Source organism: Phoenix dactylifera, chromosome 15, assembly GCF_051530095.1.
Source record: "Phoenix dactylifera cultivar Ajwa chromosome 15, Ajwa_hap1_PhDact_Kaust_v1.1, whole genome shotgun sequence".
In the NCBI taxonomy this organism is placed as follows: Eukaryota; Viridiplantae; Streptophyta; class Magnoliopsida; order Arecales; family Arecaceae; genus Phoenix; species Phoenix dactylifera.
The window spans coordinates 21,087,167-21,109,493 of NC_143204.1; the positions used below are offsets into that span (position 1 = coordinate 21,087,167).

The 22,327-nt window shown below is 39.3% G+C and overlaps 4 protein-coding genes across 14 annotated transcripts; 3 read left to right on the forward strand and 1 right to left on the reverse strand.

The window, feature by feature from the left end:
• The first annotated feature begins 898 nt into the window (after nucleotides 1-898).
• LOC103717770 (transcription termination factor MTERF8, chloroplastic-like) lies at nucleotides 899-6,752 on the forward strand. Of its 3 annotated transcripts, none has more exons than XR_015973523.1 (3): nucleotides 899-2,229; nucleotides 4,702-5,891; nucleotides 5,985-6,752. XR_015973523.1 is itself a non-coding variant. In XM_088711503.1 (1 exon), the coding sequence occupies exon 1, from the start codon at nucleotides 1,009-1,011 to the stop codon at nucleotides 2,212-2,214; it is 1,206 nt and encodes a 401-aa protein (XP_088567629.1). In that variant the 5' UTR covers nucleotides 899-1,008; the 3' UTR covers nucleotides 2,215-2,370. The 3 variants fall into 3 exon arrangements, 1 of the variants encoding a protein (XP_088567629.1); XR_015973522.2 differs by having other exon boundaries at nucleotides 951-2,229; nucleotides 3,261-5,891; XM_088711503.1 differs by lacking the exons at nucleotides 4,702-5,891; nucleotides 5,985-6,752 and having other exon boundaries at nucleotides 899-2,370.
• A 1,168-nt stretch (nucleotides 6,753-7,920) lies between these two features.
• LOC103717769 (transcription termination factor MTERF8, chloroplastic-like) lies at nucleotides 7,921-12,203 on the reverse strand. Of its 6 annotated transcripts, none has more exons than XM_008806273.6 (2): nucleotides 10,800-12,203; nucleotides 7,921-8,237 (listed from the first exon to the last, which is right to left on the reverse strand). In XM_008806273.6, exon 1 carries the CDS (start codon nucleotides 12,032-12,034, stop codon nucleotides 10,859-10,861), a length of 1,176 nt encoding a protein of 391 aa, XP_008804495.3. In that variant the 5' UTR covers nucleotides 12,035-12,203; the 3' UTR covers nucleotides 7,921-8,237; nucleotides 10,800-10,858. The 6 variants fall into 6 exon arrangements, with proteins under 6 accessions (XP_008804495.3, XP_008804493.3, XP_008804494.3 ...); XM_008806271.6 differs by having other exon boundaries at nucleotides 7,921-8,246; XM_008806272.6 differs by having other exon boundaries at nucleotides 7,921-8,341.
• Nucleotides 12,204-12,903: 700 nt separating this feature from the next.
• On the forward strand, nucleotides 12,904-19,221 carry LOC103717779 (transcription termination factor MTERF8, chloroplastic-like). 4 transcript variants are annotated; one of them, XM_088711506.2, is made up of 3 exons: nucleotides 12,904-13,470; nucleotides 13,595-14,863; nucleotides 15,266-19,221. In XM_088711506.2, exon 3 carries the CDS (start codon nucleotides 17,629-17,631, stop codon nucleotides 18,784-18,786), a length of 1,158 nt encoding a protein of 385 aa, XP_088567632.1. In that variant the 5' UTR covers nucleotides 12,904-13,470; nucleotides 13,595-14,863; nucleotides 15,266-17,628; the 3' UTR covers nucleotides 18,787-19,221. The 4 variants fall into 4 exon arrangements, with proteins under 4 accessions (XP_088567632.1, XP_026664524.3, XP_088567631.1 ...); XM_026808723.4 differs by having other exon boundaries at nucleotides 15,434-19,221; XM_088711505.2 differs by having other exon boundaries at nucleotides 12,904-13,376.
• On the forward strand, nucleotides 13,724-14,395 carry LOC148699935 (uncharacterized). The gene has a single exon (XM_088711436.1). It carries the CDS (start codon nucleotides 13,724-13,726, stop codon nucleotides 14,393-14,395), a length of 672 nt encoding a protein of 223 aa, XP_088567562.1.
• Nucleotides 19,222-22,327: the final 3,106 nt, after the last annotated feature.

A 22,327-nucleotide genomic window follows, 5' to 3' on the forward strand; every position in this document is an offset into this window, starting at 1 on the left:
GTCATTAAGATGAGATAATTTCGTCTTAGCCGCTGGAAATAAAATCAATAATAATGCTCTCAATAAGCCATCTACCCGAATAAGCTCTCAATAAGCCCTCACTAAGCTCCGCCATATCCTAAATGCTTTACGTGTCCCGAATGTCAAAAAATGGTATGCTCGCTCTAGAATAAGCAATATATTATTTTTTGTTGACAAATTTGCCATGCACAACCACATTGAAATTGTCTATTTGCATGATATATAAAATAATAATTTCTTCAATAAATTCAATGTATGCCCTAGATTAGGTTACGATCGAATAAATAAAATTATTTAATCTCACTTGTAAGAAATAAAATATAACAAGTATATATGTTGGACTTAAAAAAATAGAAATACTTTGATACCACTATTTGTTAAATAACAAAGGTGTCGGAATCATAAAAAAATAATAATAGCAGATGTTTTGAGACGAACGTCTATCTTTGATAATGCTCACAATCACTAGTTATTTTATTTTTTTAAGTTGAGTGAAGGATGCCAGCTGATTAAACTAATGGATGATAGAAAAAACTTATGAGATGGATAATTAAAATAGAAGGACCTAATATAAGATGATTATTTTATTTTCATCAGCGAAGCAAAGAAGGAATTTTATTGGTCACCGCTGCTGGTGGACTAAGAGAAATACAATATCTTGCCAATCTATGGGACAGAAGAAAATGGAGAAAAAAAGAAAATAAAAAACCTAGCAAGAGAAAGGATGAAAGAAAAGGTAGTAGTGTTTAGGAGAAACTGCAATTTTTCAAAAGTTCAAAACTTGATTGCAATGAATCGGGATTAAAAAAAAAGTCCACATTTTTTACATAATCAAGTCCCATTTAAACTCTTGCTGGCACCCTACAAGGAACAGAGAAGGCGGAACAAAGAAGGTGATATCCAAGGACGGTGCGCCGACTCGGAAAGTTCATAATTTTTCCAAGCCTGACAGCGGGGGCAAATCCTACGAAAACCCTTGCAGGTGATATGCAAGAGCTCTTCCTTCTCGCTAAAAGGATGCCGCCGCTCCAAAGGAGGCTCTTTTACGTTCTCCACTCCTCTTCCACTGCTCTCAAGAACGCGTTCTTCTCGTCTCGACATCACCATCTCTTTACTCTCTCTCGCTTCTCTACTGCCACAGTTCCAAATCCATCCTCCGCACCCCCGTTCTTGCTGCAATATCTCATCAATTCATGTGGGCTTTCATCGGGCGACGCGGCGGAAGCAGCGAAACACATCGCGCACCTCAAATCCCCTTCCAATCCTGATTCCGTCCTTCGTTTCCTCAAGCAGAGCGGTTTCACCGACGCCCACATCCGAAAGTTGGTATCTTTGCACCCCAGAGTGCTTTGTTCCAAGGTGGAGAAAACCCTCAGTCCCAAGTTCGTGGCGTTGCTGGACATGGGGTTTCCCGAAGCAGAAATGGTTCAGCTGGTCTCATCGGTGCCAAGGACCATCCAGATTCATGATCCGCGGCCCAAGATCGAGTTTTGGAGGTCTCTGTTTGGTACCCAAGAGAACCTCCTGAAAGCCTTAAAGAGGAACCCATACCTTATCAGCTGCAACGTTGGTAAGAGGATCTTGCCCAATGTTTCGCTTTTACGGGATTGCGGCATTCCTGACTGCCGGATCGGAAAGATGGTTCTAAATTCTCCCAGATTCATCACTATGAATCTCGATTCATTGAAGGTTGTTATTGAACGTGCTGAAGAATTAGGGGTCCCCCGTAGTTCGGGTATGTTCTGGCAGGCGCTCTCTGCTGTCCTTTGCAGCAGTAGAACTGCGGTCGATGCGAAGTTCAGGCTCTTGAAGAGCCTTGGGTGGTCGGAATCCGAGATTGCCTCTGCAGTCAGCAAGACCCCGAAGTTGTTGCATTTTTCTGAGAAGAGAATACGTGCTAAGATGGATTTTTTGACAAAAGAAGCTGGGCTTGAGCTCTCGTATGTTGCCTTCCACCCAGTGCTCCTCATGTGCAGCTTGGAGAGGAGGCTGATTCCCAGGAATCATGTGCTGAGGATTCTCAAGTCGAAAGAATTGCCTGAGGGAGGACGAGACTTCTTTCCTGCCATTGCATTAACAGAAGAGAACTTCCTCAAGAAGTTTGTTCTTCCGAATGAGAAGAAGATTCCAGGCCTTTCTGAAGCTTATATGGCTGCTTGTACTGGGAAAGTACCTATTGCTTGCAAGTTTTGAAGAAGACACTGTCAGGTTTCTTATTATCTTCGTTCAGTGGATTTATACATTGACGCAATTTAACATATTCTCTCTTTCTGATGTAAGCATTAAATTCCCTGGTTTTTTTGTCTCATGCTTCTATTGATGTGTTGAAATATTATGATGATCCTGAGATCTTTGATTTCTTATTGCTTGAGGACGAGAGTTGCATATTATAAGGAGATTGGGATTTGTTGGCAATGTGAACGGGGAATGAGAAGAAGAATTTTTTCTTTTCCCAAACCTCTTCATGATATGCTACTTATTTTTTTTAACTTCATGGTTCTCAGTCTATCATGGGTTTCATGTTTCTTTTTCAACAATTATTAAAGTTAACTTCACCAGTCACCAGTAAATAGTGTTTATTACATGTTCTTTTTTTGCATTGCCTCCTTAGAGTACGGGAATAAATCTTACAAAAGTTTAGTTTTATTTGTCAGGTCATATCCTAAATTCACTAACTTTGCTTGCAGCACCGATGGCAAGATATTTCTTAATAAAAGAAGAGATCATATTCACCCATTCTCATGATCTTTTGATATGAGATTAGGAATTTTTTTTTAAGTTGCTTTTATGGTGATCCTTTCAAAGTTAGCAAAATGTAGAGCTGGTACTGAGCATAATCTGTATTTTCTCTGTTCGTCTTCTCAAGATTTGGGATTTTCTATAGAAAGTTTGACCTTCATCATTTTTGATTTTGATACATTGTCCATGAACTAGCTCATCATCACATGTTTTGGTGGTCAACACTACAACTGCAGTTTGTTACTCAAAATTTTGTAGTTCCTGCAAGCAGAGAAATCCACTGATTTTAGGGTGCCTGTAGCTCTAGTTGTTTTTAAGTTCAGACCTTTAGTAGCAAGTTGACACTAAAACTAAATTCTTCAATTCTCATGTGTCTGCATGTTTTCTGTCTTCTAAGTTTTGCTATGAAATTATTTACTTAAATATCATGGGTAAATGACAGTAGACAATGTCATCTCCTAGGGACATAATGAGCTTTATTTCATGTTGTGCATGAGCAGGATCTCTGTAACAATGACAAAGCCTTCTCCCATCAAGATGAGGTCAGCTATGAAACACTACTCTAGATCAAGAGTCAAAAAGACTGCACACAAACATGAAAAAAAGGAAGAAAAAGAACAGAAATTTATGACTGGCTGTCAACCATGAATAGAGTGATTTTGATTTTTAACTGATCAGTCCATATTTAATGCCACCATTTTAATTTTAGCTAATACAATCACTTCCAGTTTCAACCATTTTAATTTTAGCTAATACAATCATTTTAATTTTAGCTAATACATATCAGAGTCAAGTTTGTTGGAGGTCATGGGTTCGAATATCTCCAGTTCATTTATTTATTTAATTATCTCTGATTTATCTATTATCTTGATTCTTATATGTCTAATATCATTTTCATGGTTTAAGCTTATCTTTGTACTATCAAGTTCTTATTTACTTATCCCTTTATGTGCATGGTTCAGGCCGCACATTGGTTGGGGTGGGGGGGGAGGGGAGGGGAAGAGAGGGAGTTAAGCCTGATATATATTGTTGACCCTTTTCCTATCAATTTCAACTTCTGAGATTAATTGGATACTTTAATAGGGGACACTAGAAATTTATATTTGCAAGTGGATTAGGATTTATTAGCAATGTGAATGGAAAAAGAATTATTTTATATATCTCCATAATTTGCTACAGCTTTTTATTGGTCATAATTTATTAGCAAGTTTTTCCCCATTTTTTACTACAACCCTCGTAGTTAACTTCTCCAGTAAATGATGTTCATCATACGTTATTGCTTCTTGTTTTCTCCTGTTAGTGAGGATAAACTATTATTATGAAAATTTTAGTTCATTGTTCAAGTTCATATCCCATCATATCCCAATCAACTAGCTTTATTTGCAACAACCAATCTATTAATTAGAGGTGAGAAATTTTTTTAAACATCATTCTTCCTGATACCTTGTCTGTGTGCGGCTCATATCACTTGTTCTGGTGGTCAGTGTTATGATTTCAGTTCAGTACTTAATATGTAGTTCCCAGCAGCAATTAAATCCATTGGCTTGAGGATGCCTTGTCCCTATCTACTTCTTAAGTTTGATCATCTAGTATCAAGCTGACAATGAAAATAAATTCTTGACTTCTCATGTCTTCATATTCTCAAACATTTACGTATTTCATGAAATATTTGAATGATCCCCATATCATGTGCAAACAATTGCGAACTATGTCCTTTCTTGGCACATCATGAACTTTATGTTAAGGTTACTTGATCAGTGGCATTTCAATGATAGCAACAAAGCCTATTTCAGAGAAAAAATGATTTTTGGTATCTTTACATGGTCTGTACATATATACTGTCCCCATTGAGATTTTGACTAATGCAATTACGTCCAGTTTTAGTGAGATCCGAATTGTTAAATTGACAAATGATTTGATTGCGAAAATGTTTTGGTTCAGAAATCAGGGCCTTCTACACTATGATAATGAACATGCTGAAGCCGAAAGAACTGCTCAAGGAAACCAATTAGTTTTATTAGATTGCATGGCAAAATTTCATGATTTGTTTTGTACTTTGTCGCAGTTGATCTCTTAGACACTTGTATGCATGAACATACTGAGATATTATCATGGACTGAGAAGTATCTAGGTTTTTTTGTCATCATTATATGATTATGTTACAGAAGATGATATTCATCGCTATAGGAGCCTTGTCAATCCTCAGTTTTACAAATTAGAGATCTGGTTAGATGTATCAACAAACGTCCTGAGGAATTTATAGTCATCAAGACATGAGAAAAGAAGTGTAAAAACGCCGAAAATACACTTTGGACTTCATAAGTAATTGCCATCATGGTAGCTGCTAAGAATTTTGTTAGCATGTTCTCCCACATAAGGATTAGTATTACGGACATCATGAAGCTCATGTTCCTGGTTGTGCTGAAAAAATTCCAGTTATATTTGGGAAGCTTCATTTTGCCAGGAATGGAGCTTGGATGATTGCACTGTTGCATACGCAGGTTGCGTGTTTGTAAGGAACCAGGCCAAATATATCGGCTCCGTGACCTTGAAAGGAAAATTCAACAGAATCCATGCTTGATGTGCTTAGTAGTTCCTCTCCATCCAAGTTTGAAGTTTGTGGTGTAAAAGTGTTTGGCAAATTGGACCCATATTAATTGAAATTGCCACCATTATGATCTTGACTTAACCATTTTTGACATTGCCAAGATATACAAGAAATTGAAGTGGTTTGTTCAGTTGTACTGATTTTTGAGCGAACAATTAGAGAGATTTCCATCATGATATTCTGAGAGAAGCTGAAGCTAACTTGCATCCTCCAGTACCATTGTGTTGCATTGAATTGCATGGTCTATTGTTTGATTTTGTTGTGAGCCACCGATCTCCACAGCTCTATCCTGGCTCTCTATAGACCGAAAAATCATCATGATGGGAAGAATAATTTACTTAAATTTCTCCGTCATTTATCTATGGCTAGATGGATGTGGATCTACAGGTTATCTTTGTTATAAGGTCTGGAATCCTTGTGGCCTCTTCTTGTTCTGGCGTTGCATGATAGCATGCAGCTGTAATGGAGCTAAGCCCTAGAGGATGGAGAAGCTCAGTTAACCGCTGCAATTCAGTGAATCAAGGTAAACTCTTATCTTTTGTTTAATGTTAGTTGTGGATTAGCTGCTTTCTTTTCAAAAATTAAGTTCCTGTTTGTGCGCTTGGACTCCGACCAGGACTCGGTTGAACAAGAAGGCAACGTCCAACGTCGAACCTAAAAAGCAATAAAGATGCTGCATTAGGGAAATTCCTTCAAAAAACTCGTCACGAAGCCGCTGTCTCTTCTTGGGGATTTTTTTTTATCAGGAGCTCATTTGAGCCGAGAAAACTCATCCACAACTTGATCTCAGGGAAGAGGGTGGCGAGAATGCAGGAACTTGTTGTGAGAATCGGAGAAGCCGAGATCTCGTAAAGCTTGGAACTTTGGGGCCAGGGTCTCCTCCACGTCCAAGGAAGAGGTCTCTGGGTTCCAAGATCCGAGCTTTTTGATCAGGGTGTCATCAAAACCGCGTCTTTTGAAGAGACCGAAAACGGAATCCGGTTGCTGGGGAGATTTGATGAGGCGGAGGTGCTTCAAGGCGACCAGGTAGAGTACACCATGAAATGGGATTTGGGAGTGGCGGCGGCGGCGGCGGCGGCGGACGACGAGGGCGGAAGCGTCGTTGCGGCGGCAGAGCAAGGGGGAAAAGAAGGCGAGTGACTGCACCGCTCCAGAACCCTGAAATACGGTTCGATCCTGGGGCATGGATGTTGGTCCGGTGGCGGTAAACTCCTTTGGTTTTGGAATAAGAGCGGAATAAGGGCAGGAATTCCTCCTAGAATAGTTGTTTTAGTTTATCTGGCTGAAATTTCGTACCCGTGGCAGGAATAATCTCGGTTGAATAGTTTGAGATTAGTTTTGTCAACATGAAAAAAAAAAAAAAAAATCGAACTAGTCCGTATTCTAGAAATGGTATTGTTTGTCTTTCATTAAAGTAGTAACTATGGTTGTGAAATCAGTTAAATCCAATAACAATGGATTAACTTCTTAAATCTCTTTACTCCCGACTCTATCATCTAGAATAGGATTTTTTATTTAAAGCTAAGTAGAAAAATAGAAAAGGTGTTTGGCAACTTAAAGTAGAATAAGCAGAGAAAGATACCTTTATTCCATTTAACCCTCAAACTACAACCAAAGAAAAACACAGGTTTGAATGGAAGGTTTATTTCTCCATTATTCCTGATTCTAGAAACATATCTGACAAGAATAAGACCTATTATAGGCTTTATTCTGACTTCGTTCCCACTTATTTAATATCCAGAAGTGGGGTTGAATTCTTGGATAGTACATTTAAAAAAAATCTATAGTGCGGACAGTTTTTTTTTTTTTTAATTAAGACCGACAATTCATGCTATTTAGGTATAAATAAATCTAAACAAATAAAAAAAACATATTCTAAAATAACTTCAAAAAAAACCCTCCAGTCCGGAAGCACCTGATCAAAATAATGAGCTACAAATCATCCGCTTCGCGATTGATATACCTCGCAACAAAGAAAGTATTCTCTCTCATTAGGCTCCACATATCCTACAGAGGGTGTGCATCTACCTCCCTGGCCTGCCTTAAATCCAAGCAATTATCATCCTCATCTAAGATGAAGTCATCTCTCAAGATGCATCGAGCATAGTTGATGCCTGCCCAAGCTGTTCTCAACTCCGCTCCTGAGACCAAGATGTTTGCATCTGAATCAGCCTTGCCACTGAACTGTTGGTTGGCAAGATGAAAAAAACCACACCCCAAGCTCTTCATGCGGTCCAGACTACAACCATGTATTTCGTTTCAGACTGGAGTCATGACTATTCCTAGTTACTGACCAATCAATTGTTTTGTGCTGGCATCAGATTGGTTGAATTTTATCAAGCATTTTATTTTGGGACTCCAAATAAAGAACTTTATAAAACAGCTACTAGCTGGGAGCATCTTAGCCTGTTGAAGAGTAGTAGTGACAGATGGCTTAGTTCTTGCTCATTAAAGTGCACTAACAAGTGCCAAGAAATAAAGGTAATTTTAGTTCCAGATTGCCTGGTGCAGGAGGCCTCACCAACCATTGACCAAAAAATACCATGACAAAATCCTCTTAACACCACCTATGTTAATTAGATTTCCCTTGCTACATGAAAATGATAATAAACTTTTGCAGTGACCAGTCAGCAACCTACAGAAATGATTCATAAATATCTTATTTAAACACTTCAGGAAAAACAAATATCAAAATTATACAGATCAAGCCTACCAACGAAACAGAATAACAAAGGTAGCATATAATGCACCCTCCAAGAACACAACCAATGCATCGTCAATCCAATATCTTGACCATCAATGACCAACCAAATTCCAAGCAGCTAAAGTTGCTGATAAGAAAGCTTGCAGCAGCTCCAAGTTCATTGTTCTGATGAATCTTGCACAAAAATGAACGGGGGAAGGGGGAGGGAGCCATTAACTTAAGTTTTAGATTGCATTGGAACTGACAGACTTGTCAAGTGGAAGTCAACACTGATAGCAGCAACACAATGGATCAATAAAAATATATCCTACAGAAGTGAAAAAAAAATTGTCTGCAATCATATATATATATATATATATATATATATATATATATATTAAGCTTGTGGTCCATATTGTCATGACTTTGCTCTCAAGCACAAAAAATAAGCACACTGTTGCGAAATCATTAATGTGTTTTCTTTGTTATTTCCACTGTTTTTTCACGCTAACAAACTTTTCTATAGCTCTATTCAACGTCATCTTGTAATAATAGAAGTGCTTCTGTCTATAAAACCACCATATAACTATTGGTTGTAGGAATGAGAAAAAAAAATCTTGAACAAAGTTACTATATAATTTTTTCTCAACGTCTGAAGTTCACTCTTGAATTTCAAAATAGGGACATATGTTATTTGGCAGATACCAAGGGAGATTTTCATAAAAGAATTTTGCAGGACATGGAAGAAAAAACTTGATATATTTTCTCTGTATACACTGGATCCTTTCACATTAATGTTAAACCAGTACTACTTCGCAAATATAGTCAGCTAGGTTGCATTAGCATCAGGTGTAGAGAATGATATTACAAAATTTCAAGAAAGAAACGAGCTTATTAAATCTGTAGTAATGAGCCAAAATTGTGTCCGTGTACTTCCTCATAGGCAATTCAATAACTCAGCCAAAGCAACAATCTTTTTCCGTCTTATATTTTCACTTTTGTAAATCATAAAAGTGTACGTGTAGCACAATGCAATGAAAATAATCAACTATATTAAGTATTCTCCCCATCGCATAACAATATCCAAGAAGATTTATCCCATCAAGTTAAGAATTAGGCTATGCTCATTTGCAATTCTTTCAAATCTAAAACTGTTTGTTATCTGACAAGATCAAGAGGATCCTCGAGCTAAAAGCAGAACAGAATAGCATCTAATTCTTACCAACAAGAAGAGAAGAAAACAAAACAGTGTATATTGAAAAATTACAGATCCAAGTAGAAATGTTGCTATCAAGCACAGCAGGACACAATGATATGTGCAATAAAATAAAGGTTCTTCAGAAGATTATGATGGTGGCACATAAGCATAAAATGGACACAGCAGGGAAGAGAACATTGGCATGAATATGTGAAAATACGAAAAAGAGGATCTACATACTGCAGCACCATGCTAAAACGTCAAAGTGATACCAACTGATGATTGAGCAAATTCCTTCTGTTATGAAAGTGCTCCCACTTGGTCTACTGAGCGACTTTAAAGTCTTTAACTATCGAACCACCCTGAATCCTAACCGTGTGTATGGTCCCTAGCCAGAAACCATGTAATAGGAATAAGATATGGCCATTTATGTTTCTCAATGCTATATCTTCAATCAACAAAAGTTGGTAACCCACATGAGATCCTTGGAAAGAGATAACTAGATGGTAACCCTGCTCAACTACTTGTACAACATGTAATTGGATCTGAAACTTGGAAGCATAAAATTCAAAAGTTGATAATGAAATTTCAAAAGTTGAACTGGGTTTTGCCGCAACAGTCACACCCCTTTGCTTGGCAACTAGAGGTTCTAGGCTTGAGTCTTAGGTGGTGCAACCCCAGGTATGTGGCTTGGGCAATTATAGTGCAGATGAGTCTTCCTCCCTTTCTCTCAAAAATAAAATTCAGATGGAACCTAGCATAAAATCTTCATTCAATTATAATAAGCAAGTGTTTCATACTTTCTGATGCAATTATCTATTAATTCTCTGGCCGACCACATCAATCATCTGCGAGACACTGTCTCTTAGAGTGATGGTACATGCAACATTGCTAGAATTGCTACCCAAGTGTTTGAGGAGTGGATTACAATACCTTGGGTCATGACTCGTGACACAGATAAATGACCTTTTCAATTTTCTTGTATCAAGAACCTAAATTAGTGGAATAAGCATTCTCCCCTTCACAGCTAGTAATAGAAATCCTCTAAGAAACACTATGCTGGACGGCACATGGTCTCGTCCATGATACTTTTTCGACTTCAGGATGCACATGACATGATGCCAAGGGGAAAAAAATTTCCTGAGGGCATATATGATTGCACAAAGGTGGCAGAAATCGAAGTGGCCCACTTCAAGCGATTTTAAATCCTCCTCTGGAGTCACTGAAGTGATTTTATAATTATAAGAAGCACTTCGTTTCAGGCGCATTTAAAAACCTGCGGCATTTCATTGGATCATGTGATGCTTATCAGTCAACTATTTGCAAAGAAAAAACAAACCTTTAAGAATCAGAGCATGTAGTGCATCTCACTTGAGTTGCTAAACTAATTAAACAACTCTCTTTCTCATCCAAATAGATAATATCTCAGTGCTTCAGAATACTAATAACCGCAGAAACATAATTGGTTGCTTACAAGAACACCAAAAGAGCTTACTCAAACAGTTTGAGAATCATTTCTTATCTAATTGTTCAAATATGAACAGTCATACCTGCTTGTGTGAAAATGAATAAGCAGACGAGCAAGTCATTCTCATTCTGTCTCTAGAATTCAGGATAAAGGGGTTGCTTGCTTAAGGACAGCAGTATACAGTTTATGCAGTTTAGGCCCTTCCACTTTGTGGCAGAGAACATACTTGTTGATAAAATCCTCTTCTGATAAAGACATTATGCTATGCAACTTGGGCTTCCTTCTGAGCAAGCCTTTTGCTTTCAGAATCTCCAGTGCACGAACCCGAGGAATCAACCTCTTCTCCAAGCTATACATAAGAAGCACTGGGTTGAGGGCAAGATAGGAGGTCTCGCACCCGGCTTCCTTCACCAAAAATTCCATCTTTCTCCGCATCACCTTCTCAGAGACAGATAGGAAGACTGGCGCTTTTCGGAATGCAGCGAGGAACTCTGACTCCGACCACCCAAAGCTCTTCATGAGCTCCATCTTGGCCTGGAACCTGTCTCTGCTCACCATACGGAGGATCTGAAGGGCCCACATGAACAAGCCCGAGCTGCGGGGTATCTTCAGCTCCTCGACACGGTCGACCAAAGCTCGGAGCGATTCCATTCTCTGGGTAATGAAGGTAGGGCGCTTCCTCACAATCATAGCTAGCCTCTCATCCGTAATGCCGCAGTCCCGCAAGAGCGATATGTTAGGAAGTATAGTCTTCTCGACGCTGTAGCCAAGAAGCCACTGGTTTTTCTTGAAGAATTTCATCAGGAGATCGGTGGAGCCGAGTAGATTCTTCCACAGCTCGATCTTGGGCAGGATTCGGTCGACGCTGAGATTGAGTACATTGGGATTGGAAAGGATCAAGTGGGGGAGGTCGGAGGGGGAGAAGCCCATGTCCAGGAAAGCTCGCATCTTTGGGGCCAGGGTCTTCTTGACGTCGTAGCAGAGGCATCTGGGATTCAAAGATACGAGCTTTCGGAGATGGGCATCCTCGAAACCGTGAGATCTCAAGAAATCCACCACGGATTTCGGCTTCTCGTTGGATTTGAGGTGGGAGATGGGTTTGGAGACTTCAGCCGCCTGGTCAGGCGGGAACCGACAGGAGCTCACGAGGTATTCGACAAGGAAATGAGGCTTGTGAGATGGATTCTCGCCGCTGCCGCCGGCGGTGGCGGTGGAGAAGAGGAGGAGGTCTGCGAGGCGGCGGCGGTGGAAGAAGGCGATGATGGTGGTGGTGGTATTACGCCGGAGGAAGGAGGCGGAGAGTTCGGGCAGCAGCATCGCGGCTTTGGGAGAAGGGAGTCGGGTGACCGCACCACTTCGCGGACGTTAGGGTTTGAGGCCAAGAGTCGTCCGTCCCGGGGACAAGGTTCGGCCAGATCTGAGGATTAAATCAGACCGGCCAGACCGGGGAATTAAATCAGACCGGGGGAAAGAAAGATAACCTACTTCCCTCATGGTGACATAGAAAGATGTGTAGCTAATTGCCTAATTGTCGCACTATTGGTGAGTACTGCAGATTGGGATGGAAGAAAACATAAGGGAGAGGAAAGAGTTGTACCCAAAAAAAAAAAAAAACAAAAAACAAAAAAAAAAAAAACAAAAAAAAAAAAAAAGAGGAGGAGAAAAGAGAGAACAAAAAGAAAAAAGAAAAATACAATCTTCCACACACTACCAAATATTCTATAACAAAAAGTGTTTGTCCACTACGGATCCATCCAATTACAGTAGTTGAGTCATCCTCTAGATGAATGAGTCCGCTTGCAAACAAATCCTCGCATAGCTGACTTCTACTCAAGCCACCCTCAAATTAGCTGACGCGGTCAATTCTTAATGCTTCCTTCAACTCAACCTCCTTAAGTGTGCCGGCTAATGAAGAAAAGTGAATATAGCTCATGAAGTGCCATCCGTGCTATCCCATCTGCAGCATTACTTGCAAACCTTCCATGCATGTTTGTTATCTTTTTAACATTTTGATGTGGATCCAGCAAGAATAAACCACCAGTAATCCTTTATAGCAAAGTGAACCATTTGCTCTTAACCGGAAGGATAGAGCTCCCAAACAAGCTGCATGTTCGTCCGGCATTCTGAGAAATTTCTCTGGACATCTACAGAAGATATTTTCTTTCTCTTGTACCTTTTACTTTCTTGTGATTTGACAGAATGTATTCACGTTAGCGCTATATAAATTAGCATTTTTATCAAAAATAAATAATAATAATAATAATAATAATAATAAAACAAAACAAAACAAGCTGCTTGCAGCTCTGCCCAAAAATCTTTTCCCAGCGCAATCAAACCAACTACAAAGATCTGCTGTTCACGATCCAAGGCTACCGTGTGTGTTTAATATCTATGAAATGCAATGCCACTCAATATCTTGAAAGGATGCAAGAACTCGAATCTCTGCAAGGTTTTGTCAGGCAAATGACGAAGTGCAACTTGACCGGCAGGAAACATCAAACAAAACATTGTACCTCCACACAGATAGGCGTTTGCTTTACAATCGAGTCGATTCACGGGGATCTTGTAATTGTCGCGCTAATTGCTTCAATGGGCGGTGGAGGACGGCGAGGCCGCGAGAGGAGGAGAGGTTGGGAAACATCGTTTCTTCCCTGCGGAGGTGGGAAACGGTCCCAGACCGTACTTGATTACTGGGCTGCTTAGTTCTATCCGGATCGACAGTAGTTTTGTTTTCCGATTTAAGGATCGCTGAGGTTCAAATAATATAATTAAAATTTATTTAGATGATCGAGCTGAAAATTTTGTAGAATTTATGAGCTTCCAACTTGTAATTTTATAATTTTGCTGGTTGTATTGATCCAATTTGTGTGTTTGTAGAATTTTGAAGCCGATCATCCCAACATGCTCTTAGGATTTTAGCGGGAAGCTTCGGCCGATGCACCGTGGCCACCATCTTCCTCTGAGTTTCCTCCGTTTACAAAGGCGGAGAATAAGAAGAACGGTACGATGCCGAACCTTTCGTTCCGCCGGCGGCGGCGACAAGCTATATCCCCAGCCCATTTCATGGCCGACTACCTTTTCGCCTCCTGTGGCTTCTCACCGGAGAAAGCGGCGAAAGCCTTGAAGCGCCTCCGCCGGATTAAATTCCCCCAACAACCCGATTCGGTCTTGGGTTTCTTCAAAAGACACGGTTTTGATGACGCACACCTGAAAAAGCTCGTTTCTTGGTGCCCCAGATGGCTCGCCCTCGACATGGAGAAGACCCTGCCCGCAAGGTTCCGAGCTTTGCTGGACCTCGGCTTCTCCAGTCTCGACCTGACCCGCCTCCACCTGTCTAACCCCGTCATCATCGACCACAACCTCCGCAACGTCGTTTCTAGCATCCAGCTATGGAGAGACCTTCTTGGTTCTGATCAGCGTTTGAAGAAATTCCTCAAAGGAAATCAGTGTTTTCTCGGCTACAGCGCCGAGAAGACAATCCGGCCGAACCTCTTGGTGCTGAAGGACTGCGGCATCTCGGACCACAGGATCACGCTGGTCGTGAAGAGGCGCCCAAGGTTCATCCTTCAGAAGCCAGACTCATCAAGGGCATTGATTGATCGTGCCGAGGGGTTGCGAGTCCTACCGGGCTCGACGGTGTTCCACTGGGCTCTCTACAAGGTCGACCGGGGGTCATGAGAGGCTTAGGGTGGTCGGAGGCTGAGTTCCTTGCTGCATTCCGAAAGACCGCTGCTTTCTTGACTGGTTCGATGAGCGCGATGCGGGATAAGGTGGATTTCTTGGTGCTGGAGGCAGGCTGCGCACCGTTCTATGTTGCACGCCGCCCAGTGCTTTTGACGCTGAGCTTGGCGAAGAGGTTGATTCCAAGAAATCGATATTTGGAAGGCTTTGAAGTCGAGAGAGTGCGTGGTGGAGAATATAATGCATATACGGCCATGGTGTGCTCAGAGGAGGGGTTCTTGAAGTATTATGTCCTCCGGCACATAAATAAGCTTCCAGAGCTCAATGAATTGGATGCTGCGAGTCTCGAAAGGAGAAAGGCTCTGTAGTTCTGTACCATGAGACAGGCTGCTTCTCGTTTTCCTCCTATCATGTTCCTAGGCACCACTTCCTTGCTCTCCAAACATGAAGAATGCATATGATCCTGTAAGTGAATTGATGCAATATCTCGTAATTATTTGTTCCTTTGCAAGTTTAATCCAATATATAACTTTTGAAATGAAAAAAAAGAGAAAAATATCAAATCAATCTCCCGGAATATAGGTAGAGAGTAAATTGTTTGCGGAGCATTATATTATTCGCGAATCTAACAAGCAGTGCCACGCCTGCAATTGAACTTGAATCATGTTATTCATAGTTGTGAACTCGAGTTTCTTTTGCGTAAGGGTCCCGTGGTTGTGGTTATTTCTGATGCAAGAGAGCGGATCCTTGCATGCAGAATCTTGTGGTTAGCTTTATTTTAGTTATGGATGAAACTAGAGATAAGTTGAATTGTTAACAGGTATCTTACCATAAAACTTGACACATCTTGCTTTGATTATTGAACAGACCTGCTCGTATTTATGCACCTGAGGTGGCTAGTTTTCACCAGTAGTCATAAGCAGATCATGTTGAGTTACAGATTAGTACAGGGGTTTTTAGTATTGCTTCAATGACAACCTAGACCACGGAATAAGTGCCGTCGACAGTGCCTAATGGAGTTTGTGATGTATATAGCTTGGAGAACAGGTTGATTCCTTGGCATCAGGTCATGCAGATGCTGAAGTCAAAAAGAGTTACCCAGCAGAGAGCTTAAGCTGATCTCAATCATGGTTTGTTCAGAGAAGGTGTTCATAGAGAAGTTTGTTCTCCAGAGCAAGGAGAAAGTCCCAGGACCTTTGGAGACTTCTACCATCAGCAATGACAGGTAGTGCCCTCTGTATATAGGTTCTCATAAGTCCTTCATAAGAACTCAGGTATTATTTTTAATTCCTTGAACAATTTATGCTACATGACACTCTGATGAGAGTCGTGATGCTTTTTATTTTTCACTGCTACCTTTGTGCACGCATGCTTGACTAATAATCATGTTACTCTTTTGCACTCAAAAATGGTAAGGAAATTTCGAATTTGGAGTAGTTTACTGTTTGCCTGTAAGAAACTTCTGACTGATTTTTGAGGATTTTGTATGCAAAATTATGATTTCTCAAGTATCCAAAATATTACAATTTTCAAATCAATGACTTTTATTTAATGGAAATTGGTATTTGTTTCATCAATAGACATGTTTTGAGAATGAAGGTAAAACTCTGTACTTAGAAAAACTCTACTCAAGAATAGGCCTTTTCTTTTAATGTGATTTCAAAGCATGGCAAACACACAGGTACAAAATCAAAACTTCCATATTTGAGAGAATACGTGGTGTCACAAATATCACAAATCGAGTAGTTGTCTATCTATATTCATATCTATTTTTTTTGGACATATATGGATATAGATATTGATATTAGTTGAATGTTCAAATTTTTATGGATAGATTCAAATATAAAAAATAGATCCGGACGGATATCATCTAGTTCACTTTCACCTCTAGTTGAGCATCTATTTTTATATAAAAGTTATATAAAATATTTTTTATTCTCTTAATAAATTGACTACCAGGAGAAAAAAGAACATAAGCCACTAGAATTAAAAACATTTCTTAAAAAAATAATTTTACCTTAATTTCCAACACAGGGGAAAGGAAGTTTCTCATGGCCACATCGGTTTCTATTTTTCATGAAAGATGGAACTTATTTTCATTGGAAAAGCAATATTATATTTCTCTCCTTTAAAATCTCCAACCAGACATGTCTTTTTTTTTCATTATAGTGTATAACTACAATCTTAAACTACAAAACTTATTTCTGATTGAGTTTAATTATGCAAAACATGAGGGCTAATTAGGTATTGGTTGAGTTTAGTTACTTCTGCTCCATGATTTCGTGTATTGGTTTGGGTTGGTTTGCTAAGATGTCTTGCATGAACCTGGTAATTTCAAAAGTTTTCGGTTTTCTTCCCATGAACGTGAGATGCCCCTGGACTCAATTCAACTAGAAACCTCTTAAACCTTTTAGCAGCATAAATGATGATTTTGCAGCAGAATTGTTTTGTTGTGCAGTAAAATTACGTAAAACTTCTAGCTACGTCAATTTTTTTTTAGGATTTTTTTTTGCATACACACTCTTCTAAAAATTTAAATTTACATGAATATCCTTTTAAAAATTATATTTATTTTTATATCCTCATAAAATACTATTTTTTCAAAAATACTTCTAATATAACAGTTCTTTACTGTTAATAAAAACCATATTTATTTTAATTAAAAATAAAATAAAATTTTAAAATTACTTTTTTATCCTTCATCACATCATCTTAATTTGTTTTGCACACCTATCCATTAAGGATAGTTTAGTCATTTTAATTTAAAATTGTTAATTTTTTTAATGATGTTGTATGGTATATCCATACATATGTAAAAATAAGGATAAAAAAAAGTGTAGAATAGTAAAACAAGTATTTTATGAAGATATGCATGCAAATATTAATTTAGAAGAATATTCATGCAAAATTTGACATTAGGAGGGTGTTTATGTAAAAAAATCCTTTTCTTTACGGGTGAAAAAAAAAAAAGGGGAACTTACGGGAATTACAGTTTGGAAAGTTTCTGGACCGGTTGTTTTAGATTTAATTAACAAGGACTTTTTGTTATAGTGGAGTCTTTAGAGGGATTGGAAAGTCAATTACCCAAAAAAAAAAAAAAAAACCATGCGTGGACCGTCGTAGATCGAACCGTACGGTCCTTCACCGGTCCGGTCCTCAACCCATCCACGAGTTAGTTAGGCTTTGCATTGGAATTGTGCGGTGCGGTCACTCGCCGTCGAGAAGGCACGATGCTGCTGCGCGATCCCTCGTCCGGTTTCCTCCTCCTCCTCCGACGCCCCCGCCCGATCGGAGGCCTCCTCCGCCTCTACACTTCCACCGCCGCCGGCCCCGGCGCCGGCGGGATCTCGTGTCGAGAGCCCCATTTCATGTTAGATTACCTCATCACGTCGTGTGGGCTCTCCTTCGATGAGGCGTCAAAGGCCTCCAAATACCTCTCCCACCTCAAATCCACAAAGAAGCCGGACTCCGTCCTCAATTTTTTCAGATCTCACGGTTTTGACGACACGCATCTTAAAAAAATCGTGTCTCGCAATCCCAGATGGCTCTGCCGCGATGTGGAGAAGATTCTGGCCCCCAAGTTCCGAGCCTTCCAAGATCTCGGCTTTTCCGGGCCCATTCTCATTCAGTTGATCCTCTCCGAACACCGTTTAATCGATCACAGCCTCCACCGCAGCATCCTGCCCAGATTCGAGTTCTGGCGGCGCCTCCTTGGCTCCATGGATCGCGTCATGAAGCTCGTCAGGAACAAAAGTTGCTTTCTTGGCACCAACATCGAGAAGACGGTGATGCCGAACCTCTCTTTGCTCCAGGAGCGCGGCATCCCTGACAGCAGGACTGCTGTATTGCTTCAGAAGAGCCCCATCCTTATTCTCCGGAAACCAGCGACATTGAAAGCATTGGTGGAGCGGGCTGAGAGGATGGGGATACCCCGCAGCTCGAGGATGTTCTTGTGGGCCCTCTCAGCTGTCGACCGTGTCAGCGAGGCCAAATTGGATGCTAAACTACGACTCTTGAAGAGCTTCGGATGGTCGGAGGTCGAGTTTTATGCTGCATTACGCAAAGACCCGACATTTATAACAGTTTCTGATAAATTATTGTCTGCCAAAATGGAATTTTTTATGAAAGAAGTCGGAAGGAAGCCATTGGAGGTTGCCCGCTGTGCAAAGCTCCTGATGTATAGCTTGGAGAAGAGGTTGATTCCTCGGCATCAGGTCATGCAGAAGTTGAAGGCAAGAGGGTTGTATAACGGAGATTATAATCCTTCCAGTGTCATGAATATGTCAGAGAAGAAGTTCATGCGGAAGTACATTTTTCTGCACGAGGAGAAGGTTCCGGAGCTACTAGAGATGTATATAGCTCAAAGTGGCAGGGGAGTAGCCCTCTAGTTCAAGGTTTTCTGATGCAGAAAAAAAGAGTTCCCTTTTAATGCCCTTTAAATGAATTCAAGTATCACCTTTGACTCCTTAATGTCTTCTTCTGAACCGGTTTTGTTAAGGTTATATGACTAACATACCAGCTTCTCAAGGAATGTTGTGTCATTGTTTGTATGTGGAAAACAGAGAATTAGGCAATGGGATGGCAGACTCTGAAAAGGTTTTAGGTTTTTTGGGTAAGGAAAAAGGTTCTTAGCTTAACAACTGACTATTGACTCAAGATGCCAATATAAGCTCCTGTATTCGAAATCTATATCTTTTTCTCCAATATTGGGCATTTCAGTATCAGTTTCTCCTATGATATGTCAAAAAGATTTATAGTTTATTGCACAATTTGTTCATTCAAAAGAATGCTACATTTGATGAATCACATAATAGCTTCTTATATTTGTTAGTTGGAGATCTAATATTAAAAAAGTATGAATGGCTATACCTTATTGCTGTAATGTCAAATGCATGTTTCATGTCCATTATGGTTTTCCGTTTTGAGATATCCATGGAGAATATGTGATATTACATGGCTGTTGGCTCAACCCTCTTAAACAATCAGTAAATTGTTCTTCAATATGTGCTCCTTTACTCCTTAATGTACTGTGAAACATGATTATGCTTCTGAGAAGAAAGAGCTGAAGAAAGAAGAAAGGAGGCTGCTACATGTCAAAACTAGGGTCGCAATGCCTACTGCTATCTCAATTTTCTTGTTTTTGCTCAGTCCTCTTTTATTCTAAATGTTAGGTGGAGATTTTCCACTTTTGTTGATATTCCAATACTCAAGATGCTTCAGATCTACCCGCGTACTGGTGAGATTAAAGGTATGCTTATGTCATGCTTCATGATTAGTTGCATGACCTAAAACTAAGAATTTGATACTCATCTGTGCTAGTTTTTGAGCAAGCAGTAAAGTATGTCTCATGCAGTCGTCTTGATTCAAGTGAAGAAGATGTTCAGAGTTTAAGTTTGACAAGCACAAACAGTTTTGTGAATAGAGAGTTCTATCTTGGATATTCATAGTTAGTTATTTCTTTAATGGAGCAGGGTAGCTTTTTCCATTAGGTTGATAATGGACAAACAGCTTTTTCCATTAATTTGTCAATTTCCTCATGATGAACTTCTAGGATGTAAACATGGCTATGATTACAAGAACCTGTACTGGGTGATTCACTTTCCTGATGATTGACTTTATTAGATAACCTATGTTTGTAGAACATTTTTATGTGAATCACCTTGCACTTTCTTTTGGAAAATATTGTGGTTCAGATAGCATCTCTGTGGTCGATGAAGTTGTCAAAACATTTTACTTCATGCCTTCTAAATGGTGAGTGATGATGCTGTAGTAGATAACTAACTACCAGGCACTGTTTTTGGAATTTTACAAGTTGCTCTTCCATGTTTATATTTAGTTGAAGATATGATATCTATAGAGTTTAGATATTTGTACCATTAGAAGCGGATATCCCTATATAAGATAATCAGAAAATAAAAAAACAAAGAATTAACATAATGTGACAATGATATTACAAAAGTATGGTTGTTTGTTTATCTCCTTTGTCTTTTCTTTCTTTTTTCGGGTTTGGAACATAGTTCTCTGGTATCTCGCAGTGAAGGAACCACCTTCGTAGTGTTAACATGCTAAAGAAAATGCCTTGTACCAGTATTTTGCTTACACTAAGGATTTTTTCCTACTAAAGCCCTAGCAGGCTGGTTGAAACCTTTGAGTGTGTTGTTGGCTAAGATGAGACTAATCATCTTAATGGTCCCTAAGATTAGGTGCTGATATTTTCTTATATTTGAGTTTTGACAATTTTGATCTGTTAGGGACTGATTGTAACATCCTTAGTACACATACTGGTACCAATAGGCCTGTAATGAGCTCGTGGGCAAGTACGGTGAAGAGCAAGTTTACTCTGAGTGCCATTTGGACTATTTTGGCAACAAGAGATGTAGCCTTGCGGCTATGCTTTGCGTTTAATGCTTCAGACTTGATTGCAAAATGTCAACTAATTTCCACTGTGATGCAAATACAACTGCATCATCACCATTAGTTATGTTTGATGTCTTTGCTGATCTTTTCAAGTCCTGATGTCACTGATTGTGGTTGCTGGAACCTGATATGATCCTTGATTTCAAACCATCATTTGGGATTGAGAAGTTTGTGTATTGCATAGTGTTACTATTCAGCTTCCTGTTTCATGTGAACCAAGATTCTAGAATGCTGTCAAACAGTATTCCATTGCGAAGTGATATCTTTTAAAAGTCAAGTGGCCTGTATGCTTTCCTAAATCTCAACATTTTAATTGAAACTGATCAGTCTTATATTGAGCTCCCATATATTGAGTATTTTTTTTTAAAAAAAAATATTGTTTCTTGTTTAATAAAATTAGACTAGTTTGATATTTTGAATGAATGCCTGTTCCAGTTTAAGTTGATTCTTTTTTTACAATAACAAAATTTGATTAAGGGTGCTTTAGAAAAGGATGTATAAACCCCTGGCTTAATTAAAACATCTCCAAATAGTTAGGCATGGGTTCTTGAAATGCATGATCTTAGACATCCTTCTCCAAAATTACATTTTTTTTTCCTTTTTAAAAATCATTCTAAATTTATTTACTAGTATTTTCCAGCTTTACCAAGGAATGCATATGGGTCAGGTTAACTTTTGAGCTGATCCAGTTCTAACCTGATCTTTTATATGCTTATAAAGTATATATCAAGTTATATGCTTTTCCACTTGATCCAGGTCCAGCTCAACTTTAAAGATGGTTTATTGCTGGGTATGTATTAAAGAACTTTAAAGTATATATCAAATTATGAATAAATTTATCTGGCTTGTATCGATTTGCTTGGAGATGTATATTGGATCATTATTGGGTATGTATCAAAAAAGCTTGAAGCATGTATCAAAATTTTCCTCAAGTATGTATAATTTGAACATATGTGTGTACCAGTGAACATGATATTCTGAAAATCGTGCATCAATTTGCTTCGAGGTGCGTATGAGTTGTTAGATGACTAATATACTAGGCATGTATCACTTGACTATGGACTGTGATTAATAGGGAAGAAGAAACTCCATTTTTGAAGAAGAAAAGGATTTCGAAAAGAAAAAAAAGACCTCACAGAAGAACCAGAAGGGAAGAACGACTTACGAGGAAGAATAGAGGGATATGGGTGGATGGCTTTATGAACGACACTTCATGTATATCCTTTTCTTTTTAAGTTAAAAGAATGGATGGATTCCGTTAGTGCCTTAGTGATAAGAGTCATATCCCGCTTTGACTCTTCGATTTTTATTTTAAAATAGATACGATAGGATACATGGCAAAACAAGGAAGAAAGCTGCCTTGAGGGTTGAGCCAAATCAAAACCAACCTCAAGATGTCCCAACTCAATCCCAATGCATTACGGTTGGACTTTTCCGATTCAACTCTATGGGTGTCAATTAGTTTAGTTGATAAAGTCATTAGGTTGTAATATTTAATGATCTGAATTTAAG

What these genes read in the sequence shown, in the direction of transcription:
- LOC103717770 (XM_088711503.1), top strand. Translation starts at nt 1,009, where the DNA reads ATGCAAGAGCTCTTCCTTCTCGCTAAAAGGATGCCGCCGCTCCAAAGG.
- LOC103717769 (XM_008806273.6), bottom strand. Translation starts at nt 12,034, where the DNA reads ATGCTGCTGCCCGAACTCTCCGCCTCCTTCCTCCGGCGTAATACCACC.
- LOC148699935 (XM_088711436.1), top strand. Translation starts at nt 13,724, where the DNA reads ATGCCGAACCTTTCGTTCCGCCGGCGGCGGCGACAAGCTATATCCCCA.
- LOC103717779 (XM_088711506.2), top strand. Translation starts at nt 17,629, where the DNA reads ATGCTGCTGCGCGATCCCTCGTCCGGTTTCCTCCTCCTCCTCCGACGC.